We start from the raw sequence: 20,366 nt of genomic DNA, 5'->3' as shown, positions 1-20,366 counted from the left end.
CGTGGGTCCTGAACTCTGGGCCTGGGCACTGTCCCTCAGCTCTTCAGCTCAAGGCTAGCGCTCTACCACTTGAGCCACAACGCCACTTCCAGCTTTTTTTTTTTTTTACTTATGTGGTGCTGAAGAATCGAACCCAGGGCCTCATGCATGCAAGGCAAGCGCTCTACCACTGAGCCACCGTCCCAGCTCCCTATGAGACTCTTATCTCCAATAAACCATCAGAAAGCTGGAAGTGGTGCTGTGGCTCAAATGTAGAGTGCTTGCCTTGAGCTGAAGAGCTGAGGGACAGCGCCCAGGCCCAGAGTTCAAGCACCACAAACGACAAAAAAAAAAAAAAGTATCTTTAACCTGATTTATGCACAGCCCTAAGCTAAGACACAAGTACAGGGGTAGGGTAGGGGGGAGGAATCACTCAATGTATGCACATAATAAAACATGTAAAAATGTATTTCTATAACCAGGAGTAAAAATTATTTTAAAAGAACAGGTAGCTTCCTCAAGCATCATAAAATGGGTTTTGGAAGTAGTCTTAAAGACAGCAAATGTAAAATAAATGTTCGGAGATTAAATAGGTCAAGAGCAAAGGGCTTTCTTAACCATCACAAACTGCAAATTACATTATGGAAGACTTCTTAGAAACTATTCAGAAGGCAACAGACTTTTGAGGCTACAGAGCATTTATTTAATCAAATAAGGCACAGCCACTCAGTATGCAAACACAGCCTCTACCCATCCCTCTCAATTGCCTATTCTACCAATAAACACTGCTTCTTTCTTTCAAAAACTGAATCTAATTGAATCAACCAATTAGCTCTCTTGCTTACAGCACTGCCTGCTTCTAATTAGTGTACCTGTGCCCACCCTATAAAGTAGGCAAGTCTGCCCTCCCTGGAATCCAAGTTTTAAAATACCATCTTAAGAAGAGTTGTTTATATACTTCCCAAGAGTTCTTATTAAAGAAAATTCCTCAATACCACAAAAGAAAAGAATCTTTCAGAACCAGCTAGTAAAAATCAAATGATCTCCTTGGAGCAAACCATATCTCAAACAAAAACCATATCCCACAAGTTATAAGTAGTCCCAACATTATTTCTGCCAAGCCTTCAAACTGTTTCTCATCAAGTCCCCTCAAAGCTGAGCAGGTACATAGCTTCTCTTCCACTCCTGCCTCATAGCCAACATTTTTTCCCCAACTGTTGCCTCTTTTTGAGTTTTTTGGGTCATGTGTAGGGTTTGAACTCAGGGCCTGGAAGCTCTCCCTGAGTCTTTTTGCTCAAGGCTAGTACTCTACCACTTTGAGCCACAGCTCCCCTTCCAGCTTTCGAGTGATTAACCGGAGATAAGAGTCTCCTGGGGACTTTTCCACCCAGGCTGGCTTCCAACCATAATTCTTAGATCTTAGCCTCCTCACTCGCTAGGATAAGAAGTGTGAGCGAGCCACCAACACTTGGCTCAAACTGTTACCACTTTAAATCTCCAATTACTGTTTCCTTCAGTAGAAACAAAAGGTAGTAGCTCTTTAATAAACCACCCTGCATTAGTTATTTATTTGCTCCTTCTAAGTATAAGTGAAAGGACCAACACTATGTTCTTTCTCCTTTGCTTGTCTTGGTATTTAATATGACTATATTCCAATGCCTCCTCTTACAGACAGAATTGTATTTTTTCAAACAACTAGAAGACTCTTATCTAATATCTCACTAAGATTCTTCCCAAGGAGAAGAAAGGTTAGAATATGTATCAAAGGTAAGGTAAATTTTCCCTTTCATATTTGTTAATTGATTAAGAAAAGTAAAATGTGTATCCAAATCTTAAAGTTCTAAAGTGCTGTTAACATGGAGTTTTGCAAACAAGCAATTTCTTTTTTCAGGGGCAACCAAAATATGACACTTATTTAATCATGTTAAATCTACACAAAGAAACTCTTGGTAATTAAAATTTCTTTTCTTTTTTTTTTTTTTTTTTTCCGGTCATAGGGCCTGAACTCAGGGCCTGGGTGCTGTCCCTCAGCTCTTCAGCTCAAAGAGAATGCTCTACCACTTGAGCCACAACGCCACTTCCAGTTTTCTGGTGGTTTATTGGAGATCAGAGTCTCATGGACTTTTCTCACTGAGCTGGCTTTGAACCACCATCCTCAGATCTCAGCCTCCTGAGTAGCTAAGATTACAGGCATGCGCCATCGGCTCATGAACAATTTCTGAACAATTCAACTAGCTGCTGAGAAAATTGTGTGGCAAATCTTCTGAAAGTCATTAAAAATAAGATAGAATCCACTACCAAGATAGGCTTTAAGTTTGGCTAAGAGATAAAGGGTCTGAAGCGCATAAACCCCCAAAGTTTCTTTCCAATTCTAGTTCAATGTTTCCCAAAGGTCACCTTGTCCCTCAAAAAAAGTTGGACCCATGGGGCTGGGAAGGTGGCTCAGTGGTAGAGTGCTTGCCTTGCATGCATGAGGCCCTGGGTTTGATTCCTCAGCACCACATAAGCAAAAAAAGCCAGAAATGATGCTTTACTCAAGTGGTAGAGCGCTAGCCTTGAGCTGAAGAGCTGAGGGACAGCGCCCAGGCACAGAGTTCAGACCCCAAGACCAAAAAAAAAAAGCTTGCCCCATCACCCGCTCATCTGAATGGCAGAGGAAAATGTGCTGCTTTATTGGGTACCAGTTCTCTCCTGAAAACTGTATCTGCTGTCATCACTCTAACCACCAAGATAGCCTCTGATCAGTTCATAACTTCTTTCAGCATCTATACCTATTTAATCAAACAATCCTGAACCAAGAGTTTATCTTTTTCTTTTTGGGGGGCGGGGGGTCCAGTCCTGGGGCCTGTACTCTGGGCCTGGGCGCTGTCCCTCAGCTCTTCAGCTCAAGGCTAGAGCTCTAACACTTGAGCCACAGCGCCACTTCAGGCTTTTTTTCTTTTTGCTTATGTGGTGCTGAGGAATCGAACCCAGGGCCTCAGGCATGCAAGGCAAGCACTCTACCACTGAGCCACCTTCCCTGCCCCAAGAGTTTATCTTTTAACATATGAATTCAACCCTTCAAACTAAGAAGTAATGAACGGAAGGAAAGGAAGTAGGGAGGACGGAGGGAGAGAAGGAAGGAGACAGGAAGGAGAGGGGGAAGGGGAGGGAAAAGAGGGAAAGGGAAAAAGAAAGAAGAAAAAGAAAAATCCTCAAAGTAGCCAGGCTCACGCCTGTAATCCTAACTACTCAGGAGGCTGAGATCTGAGGATCTCGGTTCAAAGCCAGCCAGGGGAAGGAAAGTCTGTGAAACTCTTCTCCAATAAACCACTCAGAAAACCGGAAGTGTTGCTGTGGCTCAAGTGGTAGAGCGCATGCCTAGAGCTGAAGAGCTGAGGGACAGCACCCAGGGCCAGAGCTCAAGCCCCACAACCAACCCAAAAAAAAAAATCCTCAAAGTTGTTGTTTTTTAACTTCTCCCCTGTTTTATTGAAAGATAAATGTTAGGACATGTGCAAGAATTGATTTACAGCTCAACCACACTATACTATTTTAGTAAAATCAGGATACGCACACTGACACTCTAACGTCTTTTGTGTATTTATTTTGAGACATAATTAATTGGCAACATTTCCTCTAGACCAAAGTGAATAGGTTGGAGCATTAGCACATAATTTTAATAAAAATAACCTTTAAAATATTTTGAAATGCCCTATTGCTCTCTTTAAGTAACCCAGAGCCCATTTCTCTACATGAACTTAAAGATCTTAAGTCTGGTTTTGTTTTGGGTTTGTTGTTTTTTTTTTTTAGTCAATAGTGGGGCTTGAACTCAGGGCCTGGGCACTGTCTCTGAGCTTTTTGGCTCAAGGCTACTGTTCTACCAGTTAAGCCACTGGCCACTTCTAGCTCGCTCTTACTTTTCTTTTCCTTCCCTTCTTTCTTTTTCTTTCCTTCCTTCTCTTTCTTTTTTTGCCAATCCTGGGGCCTAGGCACTGTCCCTGAGCTGCCCCTTTTGTTCAAGGCTAGCACTCTACGATTTGAGTCAAATTTCTACTTCTTGCTTTTTTTCTACTTCTACGTCTGGCTTTTTCTGTATATGTGATAATGAGGAACCAAACCCAGGGCTTGATGCAGGCTAGGCAAGCACTGCCACTAAGCCACATTCCCAGCCCACTTCTAGCCTTTTTTTTGAGTAGTTTATTGGAGATGAAGGTCTCAGAGACTTTCCAGTCTGGACTGGTTTTGAACTGTGATCCTCAGATCTCAGCCTCCTGAGTAGCTAAGATTACAGGCATGAGATACTGGCACCTAGACACCCAGCTTAAGTCTGTTTTTGTTTTGTTTTGGGTTGTTTTTTGTTTTTTGGCTGGTCCTGGACCTGGACACTGTCCCTGAGTTCCTACTCAACCACTTGAGTCACATATCTATTTCTTGCTTTTTCTGTGATTACTTGGGAGATCAAGAGTTTCACAGACTTTCCTTCCTAGACTGGCTTCAAACTTGGATCCTTAGATCTTAGCCTGAGTAGCCAGGATTACAGGCATGCCGTGGTGCCCAGCTTAAGTCTGTTTCTAAAATGTGTCAGAAATGGTTTTCTAGAAAGTATACTACAAACTGAGCACCGGTGGCTCACGCCTGTAATCCTAGCTACTCAGGAGGCTGAGATCCGAGGATCATGGTTCAAAGCCAGCCCAGGCAGGAAAGTCCATGAGACTCTTATCTCCAATAAACCACCAGAAAACTGGAAGTGGCGCTGTGGCTCAAGTGGTAGAGTGCTTGCCTTGAGCTGAAGAGCTGAGGGACAGCACTCAGGCCCAGAGTTTAAGCCCCATGACTGACAAAAAAAAAAAAAGTATACTACAGCCTTTAGCCCATTCCACTAGATCATTCTTCCAAATGCCATGAATGTGCCTTGAGTGAAATTGTTCATTAAAATATATACCCAAAGTCATCCAAATATTATAGTCACAGATCTTTCTAGGGTAGTGGAGGTGGCACCTCACTATATAACCCAGGCTGAAATTGAAATCTCCCTCTTTTACAGATGTATGCCAACATGTCTGTCTACAGCCACAGATTTAATTTTAATTTTAATAATTTGATATTTCTTTAGTAGAATCTTTTTTTTTTTTGGTCGGTCGTGGGGCTTGAACTCTGGGCCTGGGCGCTGTCCCTCAGCTCTTCAGCTCAAGGCGAGCGCTCTACCACTTGAGCTACAGCGCTACTTCCTAATTTGATATTTCTTTATCTTAGTAGTCAACAACCACTGAAGAAATACCATGCCTACAAATGTAAATTGTTAGAGACTTCAAGAGAAAAGAAACTGATTTACTATTGAATCAGAATACAACCTGGGAATTAAAAACGCTCAAACCAAAGCACCTCTAACATGTGGACTGATTTCTTTTTTTGTGTGCTGGTCATGTGGACTGGTTTTCTCTTCCTTTTTTGAGAGAAAGACAGACAAACAGACTGAGACAGACAGAGAGAGAGAGAGAGAAAGAGAGAGAGAGAGTGTGTGTGTGTGTGTGTCTGGGCCAGGGTGCTCTCTCTGAGCTATTTTGCTCAAGGCTACTTCTCTATCACTTGAGCCTCAGCTCCACGTCTGGCTTTCTTGGTGGTTAATAAGAGTCTTAAGGACTTTTCTGCCCAAGCTGGCAATAAAATACAATTTTCAGATCTCAGCTCTAACAGGCATGAGCCACTGGCTCCCAGCTTTAACTTCCTTTTTCCTCAAAAAAATCTACCTCAATCATGCACTTGTCATTTTCTCTCACTGGTAAACTCCCCTTTCATTGTCCATATCACCAATTTCTCTTGTTAGCCACTGACGTTGCTAGGAAAACAACCAACTCTTCTACCACTTAAATGAACTGATTTTTATCACATCCTCTCTTATTCCATGATTTCTTAAAAAGCAAAGGAAACAACTTTTGAATTGGTGTATTTTCTTGCCTTCATACCTTACAAATTCAGTGAAGATCAAGTCTTTCTGTGTATTCCCATCCTCCCCTCCCATTGTCATTGTCCAAACATCTCATCATGACCTGGTGAAATGCTTTATTCTGTTTCATAAGAAACAGGAACAGCCCCACCCATCACAGCTACTGATCTGAGAAAGTTGACCGATACTGACATTGAAGTCAAATGAAGTGCCCCATCCTATCAAGTCACACTCTCGATAAAGGGGACAAAGTACTAAATACTTCTAAATATTAAAGCCAATTAAAAAACACAAAAACACAACACTTTCAGCACCATTCATCTTGCATCTTTTTAACCAACTCACCTTTAAAAACACATTTCAGCAGCATAACCAGTGGAGAAAATTGGAAGGTTTATTTAAAAAAAAACAACTGTCTTGAATTCCGAACTTTCCCAAATATTGACAAAAAAAAAAAAACAACTGTCTGAACTTGGTTGATGATTCACCCTTGGTCAGTGTAGAGACTCATCCATCACGTGTTCCCACCAGGTTCAACAATGCCCGGTGTGCCAAAGGGATGTGCTCAGCTAAAGGGACCAATGTGGAGTGTGGGATGGGGACTCGACACCCGTAGAGGAAGAAGAGGTCAATGCTTTCGAGGCACAGGACCGGGCGCGGCTGGCAGATCGATGTCTTGAAGTGAAGGAAATCGAGTAAGGCAGGAAGAGTCTGGGGTGTGATTCCACTGGCACCACCTCCTAACTTGGAGTCTTAGGGACCCCACGATAGGTTTTCCTAACTGGGCTGCGGAGGAAGTCACTGCTTGGCGTGGGGCGGGGGTGAGGGGGGGGGAAGGGGGTGTCTGGGGAGAAGACACCCGAAGCCGCCCCCCGAGAGGATCTCACACTGCGCGGCCCGCACTTGTGGCGGGATCGGGCCGAGGAAGGAACCCCGGAGCCCCAACCTTGCGGTGGGGGTGGGGGTGGGGTGGGGGGAGGCGGGCAGGGGAGGACGCCCTTCAGGCACGCAGAGATGGGGAGCTCCGCACCGCCCTTGAGCTCCCGGACTCCGGGGGAGGCCGGGTCAGCACGGGGACACAGCGGCCGCCACACCTGAGCCGCGCCCGGCGGCTGGACGGGCACTGCGACCCCGTCCCGCCCGGCCACTCCCTCTGCCGGCCCGCTCGGCGGCCCCGGCCCGGCCCGAGCGCCAAGCTCGCGGTGTCCGGACCCCCACTCCCGGCCCGGCTCGCCTGGGCTCCGCTCCACACGGTCCCCCCACGTACCTGGCCGGCGGCGGCGGCGCTGCTCCTCACGTACCCGTTCGGCACTTCCCCGTTCGCCACGCAGCCGTTCGCCCGCACCGCGCGGCGACAGCAGCAGCCTCCGGGCTCTGGCCGCATCGTCCCCGGTAGCAGGGGCAAGGCAAGGAGGCTCCGTTGGCGGCGGCGGCGCCAAGTCCCGCTCCGCACCGCACCCACCTCCCCGAAACCGGAAATGGCTGCAGCGCGGCGGCCAATTCCCGGTCGGGCCGTCACTCGGGGGCGGGGCCCACTGGAGAGGATGCGGCTCGCCCCAGGCCCCGCCGGCGAAGGGGGGGTACACGGGGCGGAGCCAGACCGGAGGGGCAGGGCCAGGCCGGAGGGGCGAGGGCCTGATGGAGTCTGACCAATCCGCCGGAGGAGGAGGCGGGTTCCTTAGGGCTATTCCCAACCAATCACGAGCGAGAGAAAAGCATCTTGTGGGTGTGGAGGGGGCTTCTCCGGAGAGTCTCAGGAGCCTGGGACCTGATTGGAGACCCAGGGAAGGTCACGGGATGGGCTTTGGTGCTTAATGGTCCAGACTGCGAAGGAGGCGGGGTCCAGAAAGAAGTAGCCAATTAGAGTGTGAAATGAGGTGAGGCTCAATCCGAGTGGGGTTTTCTGTTTTCTGGGACTAGTGTTAGCTTTCCAGCTCTTGCTTTCCTGGGAAGTTCTAGGATTGAATCCAAGCCTAACACAAGGCAGCTCCTTTACTTTCTTAGCAAATTCCTCTGGGTGTTAATACACAGTTTCTCACTACTCTTCAGGATGCCCCACATACCAACAGATTCCCTAATAATTCACGTGTCTCGTCATGTGTGTGCATCACACTTGTTCCTGTCTCGATTTTCCATACAATTTCCTTTAAAGATTTTTCCCCGAAAATCAGGAAACCCAATCTAGTTTCAACTCTGCTGATAACTGGAAGCTAAAACTTGAGGATTTAACTATTTTTTCTTTCTCCCCCTCCCCCCCCCCCCCCCCCCCCCCCCAGTCCTGAGGCTTGAACCGAGGGCCTGGGCACTGTCCCTGAACTTCTTTTGCTCAAAGCTAGCACTCTACCACTTGAGCCACAGCGCCACTTCTGGCTTTTTCGGTGGAATGGAACCCAGGGCTTCATGCATGCTAGGCAAGCACTCTACCACTATGCCACATTCCCAGCCCAGGAACCAAATTCTTTTCCTGCTTCATACAGTCATTAGAAGAATTATATTAGTAAGCATTGTGCATCTGTCAAATACCAGGCCCATAATAAATACTATTTATTTATAATAATATATGTTAAATATTTAATAATATTGTTTTCCTTGTTACTTTAGTCCTATCTTCCCAAAGCGATTAGAAAGAAAGGCAACTGACCTACATTTCAGCTAGAAACTTTTGGCTACCCACAAAGAATTTGGGGCCATTATTAAATGTATAGACTCTGGAACCAGGGTTTGAACCCTTGTTGCCTCAATTATGAGCTGAGTGCACTCTATGTGTCTTCCTCAGCTCAGTGGGGGATAATAATAGTTGTCATGAAGATCTAATGAGTTAATGCATGTAAAGTATTTTGTACAGGACCTAGCAATTAGTAAACATTTATTAAGTGTTGGTTATTATGAATTGCCCAATAGGCCTCTGAGAATCCCTGCATTTTCTTTTTACTGTCCTATAGCATTAGAAATGGGTGGTCAGAGTATCAGTTTCCCACAATTTAGGAGTTGAATAGTCTACTAGTAGATGGTAAGGGAACATAACCCTCTTTGAGTCAACAAACATTAGGATCCCAAAGTACACATATGTCTAAAAATAAGCTATGCCTCATGGAACTTACATATACAAGAAGGAGACAACACACACACACACACACACACACACACACACACACACACACATCTCACTGCTAGAGAGATCAAACAACAATATAAGTTCTAATGGAGGCCAGGTGCAGTAACAAATCAAATATTTTTAGGTGTGTGCCAGTACTGGCTTGAATTCAGGTCTTGGACTCTGTTCCTTGGCTTTTTCATTCAAAGCTAACACTCTACCACTTTAGCCACAGCTCTACTTATGTGGTTTTTGTTTGTTTGGTTTTTCTTAAATGGATATTAGAGGTTCATGACTTTCCTGCCTAGACTGCCTTCCTACTGAAATTCTCAGATCTCAGTCTCCTGAGTAGATAGGATTACAAGCTTGAGCCACTGGTGCGAGCACAACTCAAACGTGCATAGAGGTTTTCAGGGCAGGGATCTGACTGAAAGCTGGGCTATGGGATTTAATTGAATTAAGCTTAGATGATGGATTGAATGAATCTAGATAAAGTTTTGAGAAGAGATGTAGAATGAGGTGGATCTTGAAGCATGAGCAAGATGTGGAGAACTTGAGCTGAGAAGTAAGGGGAGGGAATTGTTGGAGGGGGAGGGGTGGGGAAGGCAACCCTGAAGAAGCTCAGGTACAGGGTCTGGAAAGAGCAAAACCTGAACAAGTGGCTGGAACAAGGAAATGGGTCTGGCCTTTTGCTGTTAGGCAACCCCTCCCTATTGAGGACAGGACAACAGCCCTTTATCTTGTTCTGCCACTTACTCACTATGTGTGGTCTTGAACAACTCATGAAAACTCAGATCTGATTTCTTCACTCACTTTATGAAGTTAATACCTACACTACTTAAACCACAGTGCTATTGAGAACATTGATGATATAATCCACAAATGATCTGATTACTCCATTACCATTGCTAAATCACACACACACACACACACACACACACACACACACACACACACACAGAACCAACAAAGAAGGATGGCTCTGTAGGAAACAGCCCAGGTTCTAGGGAAACAGCTCCTGCCAGATGCATAGACTAGTTCATTATCATTCTACAGAATTCATATGTAAAATTCTAAGCTATTCGCTGGGAACACAACTCTCTTCTTCCTACAAGATACTGAAGCTATTTCAACTAGCCTTTTTTTTTTTTTCACTTAAACCTCCCTACAAAAAATTTTTCTTTCTTTCTTTTTTTTTTTTTTTTTGGGGGGGGGGTCCGGTTGTGGGGCCTGAACTCTGGGCCTGGGTGCTGTCCTTCAGCTCTTCAGCTCAAGGCTAGCGCTCTACCACTTGAGCCACAGCGCCACTTCCAGCTTTTTTCTTTTTTTCTTATGTGGTGCTGAGGAATCGAACCCAGGGCCTCAGGCATGCAAGGCAAGCACTCTACCACTGAGCTACCTTCCCATCCCCCTAATTGCTTTCTTTATAGTGCAAACTGGTGTCACATCACTTTGGGATTCTTTCTTTTGAGGGGGGAGTTATGAAGTGCTTAGAAGCAAGGGCTCTATGGTCAAATATACTAAGATTGAAGACCAAGATCAAACACTTACAATACTGATTAGTAAATGAGCATTGTGGCTTATACCTGTAATGCTACCTATTCAGGAGGCTAAGATGTGAGGATCACATATGCAAGAGAAAGTTTAGATAATGTTTTAAGAACACTTTCTTGCTTGCTTGCTTTTCTTTCTTGTTTTTCTTTCCTTCTTTCTTTTCTTTCTTTCTTTTCTTCCTTCCTTCAATCCTTCCTCCTTTGCTCCCTTCCTTCCTTCCTTTCTTGTTTGTTTGTTTTATGGTGCCTGCCCTCTGGGGCTTGAACTTAGGGTTTTGAGTCCCTGAGCTAGCAATCTGCCACTTACTTAAGCCACAGTTCCACTTCTGGATCTTTGGTACTTCATTGGAGATAAGAATCTCAAGGTCTTTCCTGCCTGGGATGATTTCGTACCTCAATCCTCATTTTAGCTTCCTGAGTAGCTAGGATTAAAGGTGTAAGATATTAGTGACTGGCTTGAGACCATTTTCAATGGTAATATTTGCTTACCGAACTGGGAAGGCCTTAGAACAACTGTTTAGTGTTACATTAATATTAGGAGAGCTGAACTATTTAAAGGAATCAGTGTATGTAAACATAAAGCTGTAGAAGGAATGAGAGCTCCTGATTACACACCGAGGATGCATGCTGAGTATCTAGTGGACTAATTCTAACTAGTAAGACATTTGCAATAAGTGGTCTGAGGTAAGACAAACTAGCACTCCAGGAATGAGCAAGAGCTTATGCCTCAATGGCGAGTCGCTGTCCTTGCTTTTCCTTTGCTCTAGAAACTTCCTACCCAAATGTCACACCCCATACTGCTACTCTGAATTTCCTGTGGGCACTCATCCAGCAGAGTGCTGCAATCATCTGAGGTTCAACTTCAGGAAGTGGACTTTTGCTTCTGGCTCCAGGAAGGAGAAGAAGGGGTGGCAATGTAGATAATGATCATAACTGTTGGTGGTGGTGTTAGGATCTGAATTGCAAATTTTGAAACTGAATTCAAATTGGATTAGATGTATTGGCTCATATAACCAAAACAACCATGGGTAGATCTGACTAAATCCAAGTACTCAAATAATGTCATAGGAAGATGTCTTTATCATTGGTTTGGTGTTCCTCATTTGGGCTTTAGGTTCAGATTGACTGTTACAATGTGATGACTTGGCTGGTTGCAGGCAACCTTCTGTACAAATACTTTTGGAACCTCAGCCAAAAAACTGTTTAGAGCACTTGCCTAGCATGTGGAAAATCCTGGGTTCAATCCTCAGCACTATAAAAACAAAACAAAGCAAACAAACTTAATCTCAGCTGAGTAACAGTACATCCTTTTTGCAATCTTTGAGAGATCCCTACATAGACTTCCTCCCATTGGCCTAGCTTGGGTATTATGCCTAAGATAGACTGTTGAATTGATTGGTCAGGCCTGAATCTTAGCCTACCCACTCCTCCAATTGGAGGCCAATGGTTTACCAATTGAAAGAGATAAACGTTGTTATCAGAAAAAACAAGGCTGGGAAAGGCATAACCGACCAATGGCCTTTATTCTGATTGTGTTAGATAGGAGGATGCAGTAAAAAGCAGGAAGTAGGGATGCCTAAGATACTCTCACTTTTTTAAATGACATAACAGGAAATATTGATTTAGACTCTTCCTCAAATTTGACCTCCAAAATTTACTCCCACATTATTTTCTCCTCATGGAAATTATCTATTTGTTTACTTAACTGAGTAATATGATTAATATTTTATTATCTTTGTCTTCAACAAATCATCATCCTGAAGCAATGAATAAAAAATCATGTATTTAGCCAGGCACCAGTGATTCATGCCTATAATCCTAGCTACTCAGGAGGCTGAGATCTGAGGGTTGCAATACAAAGCCAGGAAAGACTACAAGACATATTTTTTCTCCAATTAACTATTAAAAAGTTGAAGGTGGAACTTTAGCTGAAGTGATAGAGTGCTAGCCTTGAGCACAAAATCTCAAGGACAACATCCAGGCCCTGAGTTCAAGCCTAAGGACTGGCACCAAAAAAACACAAAAAGATGATGATGATGATGATGTGGTGTGTATGTGTGTGGCTGCCTATGACAAAGAGGTCTGGGCTGGGAAGGTGGATCAGTGGTAGAGTGCTTGCCTCGCATGCATGAGGCCCTGGGTTCAATTCCTCAGCAACACATAAGCAGAAAAAGCTGGAAGTGGTGCTATAGCTCAAGTGGTAGAGTGCTAGCCTTGAGCTGAAGAGCACAGGGACAGCACCCAGACCCAGAGTTCAGGCCCCACAACCACCAACAACAACAAAAAAAGAAGTCTGATTGCACAAACTGAGAATTTACTCTTTGAAAGAGTGTAATAATGACAAGGAACTCATAGACAACCATACCAACTCTGGATATGTGATATAGTGTCAATTTTAAATTAACATAGGAGATAGAGATGCAACCTAGTGCTAAATAAAGCTGTTAAGTATATGCAGGCCCTAGCTTCAATCCCCAAAACCAAAATAATTTTTTAAATGAAATAAAAGGGATGGGAGGGAAAAACTGGGAGAAAGTGAGGGAAGGCGTGAAATTGTCCATAAAGAAATGTACTCATTAGGCTGGGAAGGTGGCTCAGTGGTAGAGTGCTTGCCTTGCATGCATGAGGCCCTAGGTTCAATTCCTCAGCACTACATAAGCAGAAAAAGCCGGAACTGGTGCTGTGCCTCAAGTGGTAGAGCACTAGCCTTGAGCTGAAGAGCTGAGGGATAGTACCCAGGCCCAGAGTTCAAGCCCCATGACCAGCAAAAACAAAACAAAACAAGAAATATACTCATTACCTGACTTATATATAAGCATAACCCCTCTATATATCACTTTTTTTTTTTTTTTTTTTTTTGCTTTTGGTCAGTCATGGGGCTTGAACTCTGGGCCTGAGGACTGTCCCAGAGCTCTTCAGCTCAAGGCGAGCACTCTACCACTGGAGTCACAGCGCCACTTCCGGTTTTCTGGTGGTTAATTATAGATAAGAATCTCATGGACTTTCTTGCCCTGGCTGGCTTTGATCTCAGCCTCCTGAGTAGCTAGGATTACAATTGTGAGCCACTGGCGCCTGGCTTGTATATCAATCTTTATAAAAACATCTTTTAAAAATAAAAAAAGAGGGTTGGGAAGATGGCTCAGTGGTAGAGCGCTTGCCTTGCATGCATGAGGCCCTGGGTTCAATTCCTCAGCACCACATAAGCAAAAAGAAAAAAGCCGGAAGTGGCGCTGTTGCTCAAGTGGTACAGCACTAGCCTTGAGCTGAAGAGCTGAGGGACAGTGCTCAGGCCCAGATTTCAGGCCCCATAACCAGACCAAAAGAATAAAAATAAAAATAAAAAAAGAAGCAAAAGGACATGTATAAAATATATCTCAATTTTTAAAAAGCTTTTAGGCCAAGAGCTGGTAGCTCATGCCTGTAAAGAACTTGGTCCTACAAGAAATGCTAACAGGAAGGTGGGGAATCCTTGTGCACTGTTGGTGGGAATGTAAACTAATATAACCGCTCTAGAAGCCAGTTGGAGGATCCTCAAAAAACTAAACACAGAGTCAGATACCCATGACTCACACCTGTAATCCTAGCTACTCAGGAGGCTGAGATCTAATGATCATGGTTCAAAGCCAGCCTGGCCAGGAAAGTCCGTAAGTCTCTTATCTCCAATAAACCACCAGAAAACCAGAAGTGGCACTAGGGCTCAAGTGGTAGAGCGCTAGCCTTGAGCTGAAGAACTGAGGGACAGCGCCCAGGTCCAGAGTTCAAGCCCCATGACCAACAAAAACAAAACAAAACAAAAAAAACCAACAATAACCAAAAAACTAAACATAGAACTTCCCTAGGACTTAGCCATATCGCTCTTGGGCATTTACCCAGAACATTACAAGTCTAGATACAGTAAACACACTTGCACATCCATGTTCATTGCTGTAGTTTTCATAATAGCCAAGTTGTGAAAATAGCCTAAATTCCCTATGATAAATGAATGGATCAATACAATGTGGAACGTACACACAATGGAATTTTACTCATCTATTAGAAAGGAAAATAATATTTTGTTATATTCATGGAAATGGATGGACCTAGAACAAATCATGTTAAGTGAGGTAAGCCAAGCTCAGAGAGACAAATACTGTATGTTTTATTTTATATATGGAAGCTAGATCTAATATATAACTGGACATAATAACCTATACAGGACTCTAGGCATTTACACACCAACACTCTTAGGGGAAGAACCCAAAGACACAACTCCTCTGAACATTTAAAATGCTATTTATAGAAATGAATTCCAGGAAATGAAAAAAAAAAGTGTCAGGGTCTATTAGGTGGTCTTTATAATATTTTTGTTTGTTTGTTTGTTTTTGTTTTTTGCCAGTCATGGGGCCTGAACTCTGGGTCTGTCCCTCAGCTCTTCAGCTCAAGGCTAGTGCTCTACCACTGGAGCCACAGCACCACTTCCAGCTTTTTCTGTTTATGTGGTGCAGAGGAATCGAACCCAGGGCCTCATGCTTGCAAGGCATGCACTCTACCACTGAGCTACCTTCCCAGCCCATCTTTATAATATTTTCAAAGAGGATTATAGGACCCAGTCCATTCTTTTTTTTTTTTTTTCTTGGCTCAAGATGTGACCACTCACCTAATACATACTCCCACAATGCCATGTAGCGCCTTCACCAGAAACCCAAATCAATGAGCTTTTGCAACCTTGCACTCAGACTTCCAAAATTAGAAACTAAATAATCTTTTTCTCTTTATAAGGTCAGTAGGTTAATTCTTAGATTTCTTATTGTACCAGTACAATAGCTAATACACATCCTTTGTTCCAGGCTTTCTGTTATGATTTGCTTGTATTTTCTTTTCTTTTTTTTTTTTTTTCAGTTGGTCTTAGGGCTTGAACTCTGGGCCTGGGGACTGTCCCTGAGTTCTTTTGCTCAAGGCTAGTGCTCTACCACTTTGAGCCACAGCTCCACTCCTGGTTTTCTGTAGTTCATTGGAAATAAGAGTCTCACAGATTTTCCTGCCTGGGCTCACCTGCCTTGAACCTCAGTCTTCAGATCTGTTTCCTGAGTAGCTAGGATTACAGGTGTGAGCCACCAGTACCTGGGAGAATGAAGGTTTTTAAATAAACTTTTTTTTCTATTGAAAAAGCAACATATTTAATGTAGGAATGTAAGAACTTAATGTAGGCCAAAAAGTAGGAAAAATTAAGAATGCTAATGATATATCCTTTTGTGCTTGGGGATGGGGGTACTGGGGCTTGAGCTCAAGGTCTTGTACTATTACATGGCTTTTTTGCTCAACATTTGTGCTCTACACTTGAGCCACATTTCACATAATTAACCTCTGGTTAATTGGAGATAGGGGTCTCACATGACTTTTCTACTGGTTTGAACCACAAACCTCAGATCTCAGCCTCCTGAGTAGCTAGAATTACAGCTGAGAGCCACCAAAGCCTAGCTTGAGTTCATGTTTTGAATGGGTCAATGTCTTTCTACTTCTTAGTCTTTTCCACTTTGAAATGATACATCTATTTATAATCATTATCATTTAAAACTTAATGACAGCAAGACTACAAGTTTGTTTTAATAATCAAAAGCCATTAGTTTGCCATGTTAATAAGACAAAAACTACACAATCATTTTAATAGACACACAAAAAAGGACATTTGTCAAAACCTAACACTTTTTTATGATAAAACTTTGCAATATCTCAGAATACAACAGAATTTCTTCTACCTGTAATAAGGCATTTGCAAAACATATACAGCTTAAATTATTCTTAGTAGTAAAAAGCTAAATTGTTTTGTTTTGGATATTCGTGGGGCTTGAACTCTGGGCCTGGGTACTTGTCCCTCAGCCCTTCAGCTCAAGGCAAGCACTCTACCACTAGAGCCACAGAGCTACTTCAGTTTTCTGGTTGTTTATTGGAGATAAGCGTCTCACGGACTTTCCTACCCTGGCTGGCTTTGAACTGCTATCCTCAGATCTCAGCCTCCTGAGTAGCTAAGATTTCAGGCTTGATCCAGCAGCACCCAACCCAAAAAGATTTTTTTTTTTTTTACAAGTTTCCTTCTAGAACCAGGAAAAAGGCAAGAATATCAGCTTTCACTAGTTCTATTTCAACATTGTACTGGTCCTGGAATTTCTTTTTTTTTTTTTTTTGGTCCGGTCGTGGGGCCTGAACTCTGGGCCTGGGCGCTGTCCCTCAGCTCTTCAGCTCAAGGATAGAGCTCTACCACTAGAGCCACAGCGCCACTTCCGGCTTTTTTCTTTTTGCTTATGTGGTGCTGAGGAATCGAACCCAGGGCCTCAGGCATGCAAGGCAAGCGCTCTACCACTGAGCCACCTTCCCAGCCCCATGGTCCAGGAATTTATAGCCAGGGTAACTAATACAGAATGTGGAATAAAAAACCATCCAGATTAGGACTTAATCTTCTATGCAGAATATACCAAGGAGTCATGGCAGCTACTTTGAGAGCATAAGGCTACAGACACAAGAATGGCAAGCAAACATGTTGAATGGCCAAGTAATGGAAAGAGCCAGGGTTCTTGGTGATGAGGAAGAGCCAAACAAATCTGGCTCTGCTGTCTCCAGATTTCTTAAAAAGTGTTAGGCTGCTGCGTGCTGGTAGCTCACACCTGTAATCCTGGCTACTCAGGAGGCTGAGATCTGAGGATCGTGGTCCAAAGCCAGGCCAGGCAGGAAAGTCCATGAGACTCTAATGTCCAATTAACCACCAGAAAACCAGAAGTGGTGCTGTGGCTCAAGTGGTAGAGCACTTGCCTTGAGCTGAAGAGCACAGGGACAGCGCCCAGACCCAGAGTTCAAACCCCATGACCTACCAAAAAAAAAAAAAGAAACAATATGTTTCGCACAGATGGCTCCTGCCTCTAATCCTAGCTGCTTAAGAGGTGGAGGTGAGGATCACAGTTTGAAGCTAGCCTAAATAGAAAAGCCTGTGAGATTTTTATCATCAATTAACCAGCAAAAAGCCAGAAACAGAGGTGTGCTAATGAGGTAGAGTGCCAGCCTTGAACAGAATAGCCAACTGACAGCACCAAGGCCCTGAGTTCACGCTCCAGTACACACATACACACACACACTTTGTCTCTGTCTCTGTCTCTCTGACACACATACACTCACACTCACACACACACACATTTCCTAGTGGTTCAACTCACTACCATTTAGGTTATCTTACTTATATTCAAATAGGTACCAGCTGGTATAGACATACAACACATTCATTGTAAGTCTTATAGGATTCAAGGCCAGCTACTCCAGCTGGTATAGACATACAACACATTCATTGTAACTCTTACAGGATTCAAGGCCAGCTACTCCCAATGTTCAGAAAAGCTGCCTCATCCCTAGACAGTAAGTCTCTTTTTGAGTCTCTTCTCTTCTCTCCATCTCTTTAAGAATTTTCATCCTTCACTCTTTCTCTACAGGTGAGTTGCACTGGTTGAACAAAGAACACACGTGGCAAAGTTCCTAGCTTCATTTCCTGCTTCTGAAAGACCAGCTCAGGCTCCAACCAGCATCAAAATCTCACTTCCAAAGTCCAGAAGAGAGAACAGGTTTTATTCAGTTGTGACTCATCTACATCCTGTTAACATCCAGTTAACAAGGCCATGGGGGCAAGGTCATAACTCATGCTCAAGCACAGTTGTGGAGAGAGGGTGGGTGTGTCTTCCTTATGCTGAAAAACACAAGAACATTTTTTTAGGGTGGAGGGGACAGGGTCTTGCTATGTAGCCCAGGCTAGCCTCTCCATGCTGGGATTGCAAGTATGTGTCCTTAGAGAAATAGCAGGTACGGGGCTGGGAAGGTGGCTCAGTGGTAGAGCACTTGCCTTGCATGCTCGAGGCCCTGGGTTCGATTCCTCAGCACCACATAAGCAAAAAGAAAAAAGCCGGAAGTGGTGCTGTGGCTCAAGTGGTAGAGCGCTAGCCTTGAGCTGAAGAGCTGAGGGACAGCGCCCAGGCCCAGAGTTCAGGCCCTACGACCGGACCCAAAAAAAAAAAAAAAGAGAAATAGCAGGTATGAACTAAGAAAGACTCCCTGAAAGTGTCTATCATATTGAGAGAGGTTGAAAGGAAGGGACAGTTGAATTATGCTGGAAATGGGTGAAAAAGAGCCTTTCAATCTCAGAAAGATAGATTTCTACAGCACGTGGAAAATCCTGAGTGAGGTAAGAGCAGGCAGTTGAGAAATCACTCTATTAATAAGCTGGTATCAAATCCCGAAGGATTGCTCTTGAATAAAGAGTGAAGAGAGGAGGGCAAGGAAGGTAGAAGAGAAAAATAGAAAAAAAAATAAGTTGTCACTGAGAAAACAGAGGATCAGCCATCCCTACCCGGCCTGTACACCGCTAGTCCTCTCCCCTCCTCCCCAACAGCAAAAACCAGGTCGGCTGGTTTATTTTAGGCTGATGTCCCAAAGAGATTCCACTGTTTGCCTGTTCCCAGGCTATTGCTGGCACTGAGCTATCTCTCTTAGAAAGTTCATTGAAACAGATGGAGGTCAACCATGATACTGCTTCCCTGCAGGGATCACCCGCACTGGAGTGGTGGCCAAGGTGCAGTCTGGGGTGACAGCAGAGGCGCAGAGGGGCTGGGGGGGGTGGGAAGGTGGAGAGGACTTCCCAGAAGGCTGGGTGGGGCTGAGGCCAGCAAGGGCAGAAGGGTGGAACTTCCAGCCCTGGTCCCCTGACCCCTGCATATCAAGAAGGTCTGGGACAGAGAGGATGCAGAGGTCAGGAACTAGGAGGAGGATGTGTTTAGAGAACGCTTAGGAAGGAAGTCAGGGAAGGAAGGAAGATATGGGGGGCACTGGAGGGACAGAGGTGGTTTCTGGGAATGCACACCAGCTTGCAAACACGCCTGCGCAGTGATGCTCTTACGTTCCAAGGGGAGGAAAGGAACTTCGGCGCCTCTGTTTCGTCTCCAGCCGGTGAAATACCACCAATGAGTGGAGAAGCAGGAAGAGCAGAATCCTCGGGCTGGTTAGCAATTACCATACTTATTTGTAGGAGGAAAACTGGTTTAAGGGCACTTTCACCTGGAAGCCAAACAAATAACATGGGCCAGATGCTGGTGGCTCACACCTGTAGTCCTAGTGCCAGCCTTGAAAGAAGCTAATGGACAGCACAACCAGACTCTGAGTTCAAGCCCCAGTGTTAGTTCAAACAGTTTACTCCATCCTAAACCGGGGTTTTGAAAAGCAATTCCACTGCTATGTCAGAATTACTGGTAAATTAAAAAAAAAAAAAAGAGGCCAGAGAGGCTGGGTGACTTTTTTTAGCACTTGGGTTCGTTTAAGTGCAGGATCTCCAGGGTGCACTCCACTTAGAGAACTTCACACCAAGGCCTGGAATTTTCACTAAGACCCTGTACCAGAGCTGCAATCTTTCTAATTAGTGACACATTTACAAAGTGTTCAAATAGGCCCGTAGAGGAGGCAGAACACTCCACCTCAAGGTTGATTCTAAAATCTAGCTACCAGTTGTCATGAAGATACAGGGCTTGAAGTTTTGAGTATCTGCAGGGGTCTGGCAGGTGGATAACTAAAATGGGTGAGCAGAAAAAAGACCTATTGCCCCTTTGAAAGCTGCCCAGAACTGTTTGATTTTTTCAAAAGATCAGCTGCTGTGCAACTCTGCCATTCGTATGTGGAGAGGGTTGGGTTTTGTTTTCAAATTAAATTATTATGTGATATCTTCTGGTTTTAAGTATTTGACAACCAATTTGATGTGTGTGTGTGTGTGTGTGTGTGTGTGTGTGTGTGTGTATGTGTGTGTGTATGCTGGTAC

The 20,366-nt window shown here is 44.2% G+C and overlaps 1 protein-coding gene across 1 annotated transcript in view; it reads right to left on the bottom strand.

Moving 5' to 3' along the window:
• Window positions 1–7,397, bottom strand: part of Sptlc2 (serine palmitoyltransferase long chain base subunit 2) — a 102,127-nt gene extending 94,730 nt beyond the window's left edge. The window contains exon 1 of the mRNA XM_042692556.1: window positions 7,173–7,397. Within this exon, the coding sequence (XP_042548490.1) occupies window positions 7,173–7,289 (117 nt within the window). The 5' untranslated portion in view covers window positions 7,290–7,397. The remainder of the gene's footprint in view (window positions 1–7,172) is intronic.
• Window positions 7,398–20,366: the final 12,969 nt, after the last annotated feature.

This window comes from Dipodomys spectabilis, unplaced genomic scaffold (genome assembly GCF_019054845.1).
Source record: "Dipodomys spectabilis isolate Male_0828 unplaced genomic scaffold, ASM1905484v1 ptg000157l, whole genome shotgun sequence".
Classification (NCBI taxonomy): Eukaryota; Metazoa; Chordata; class Mammalia; order Rodentia; family Heteromyidae; genus Dipodomys; species Dipodomys spectabilis.
This window is presented reverse-complemented; position numbering and strand designations above follow the sequence as displayed.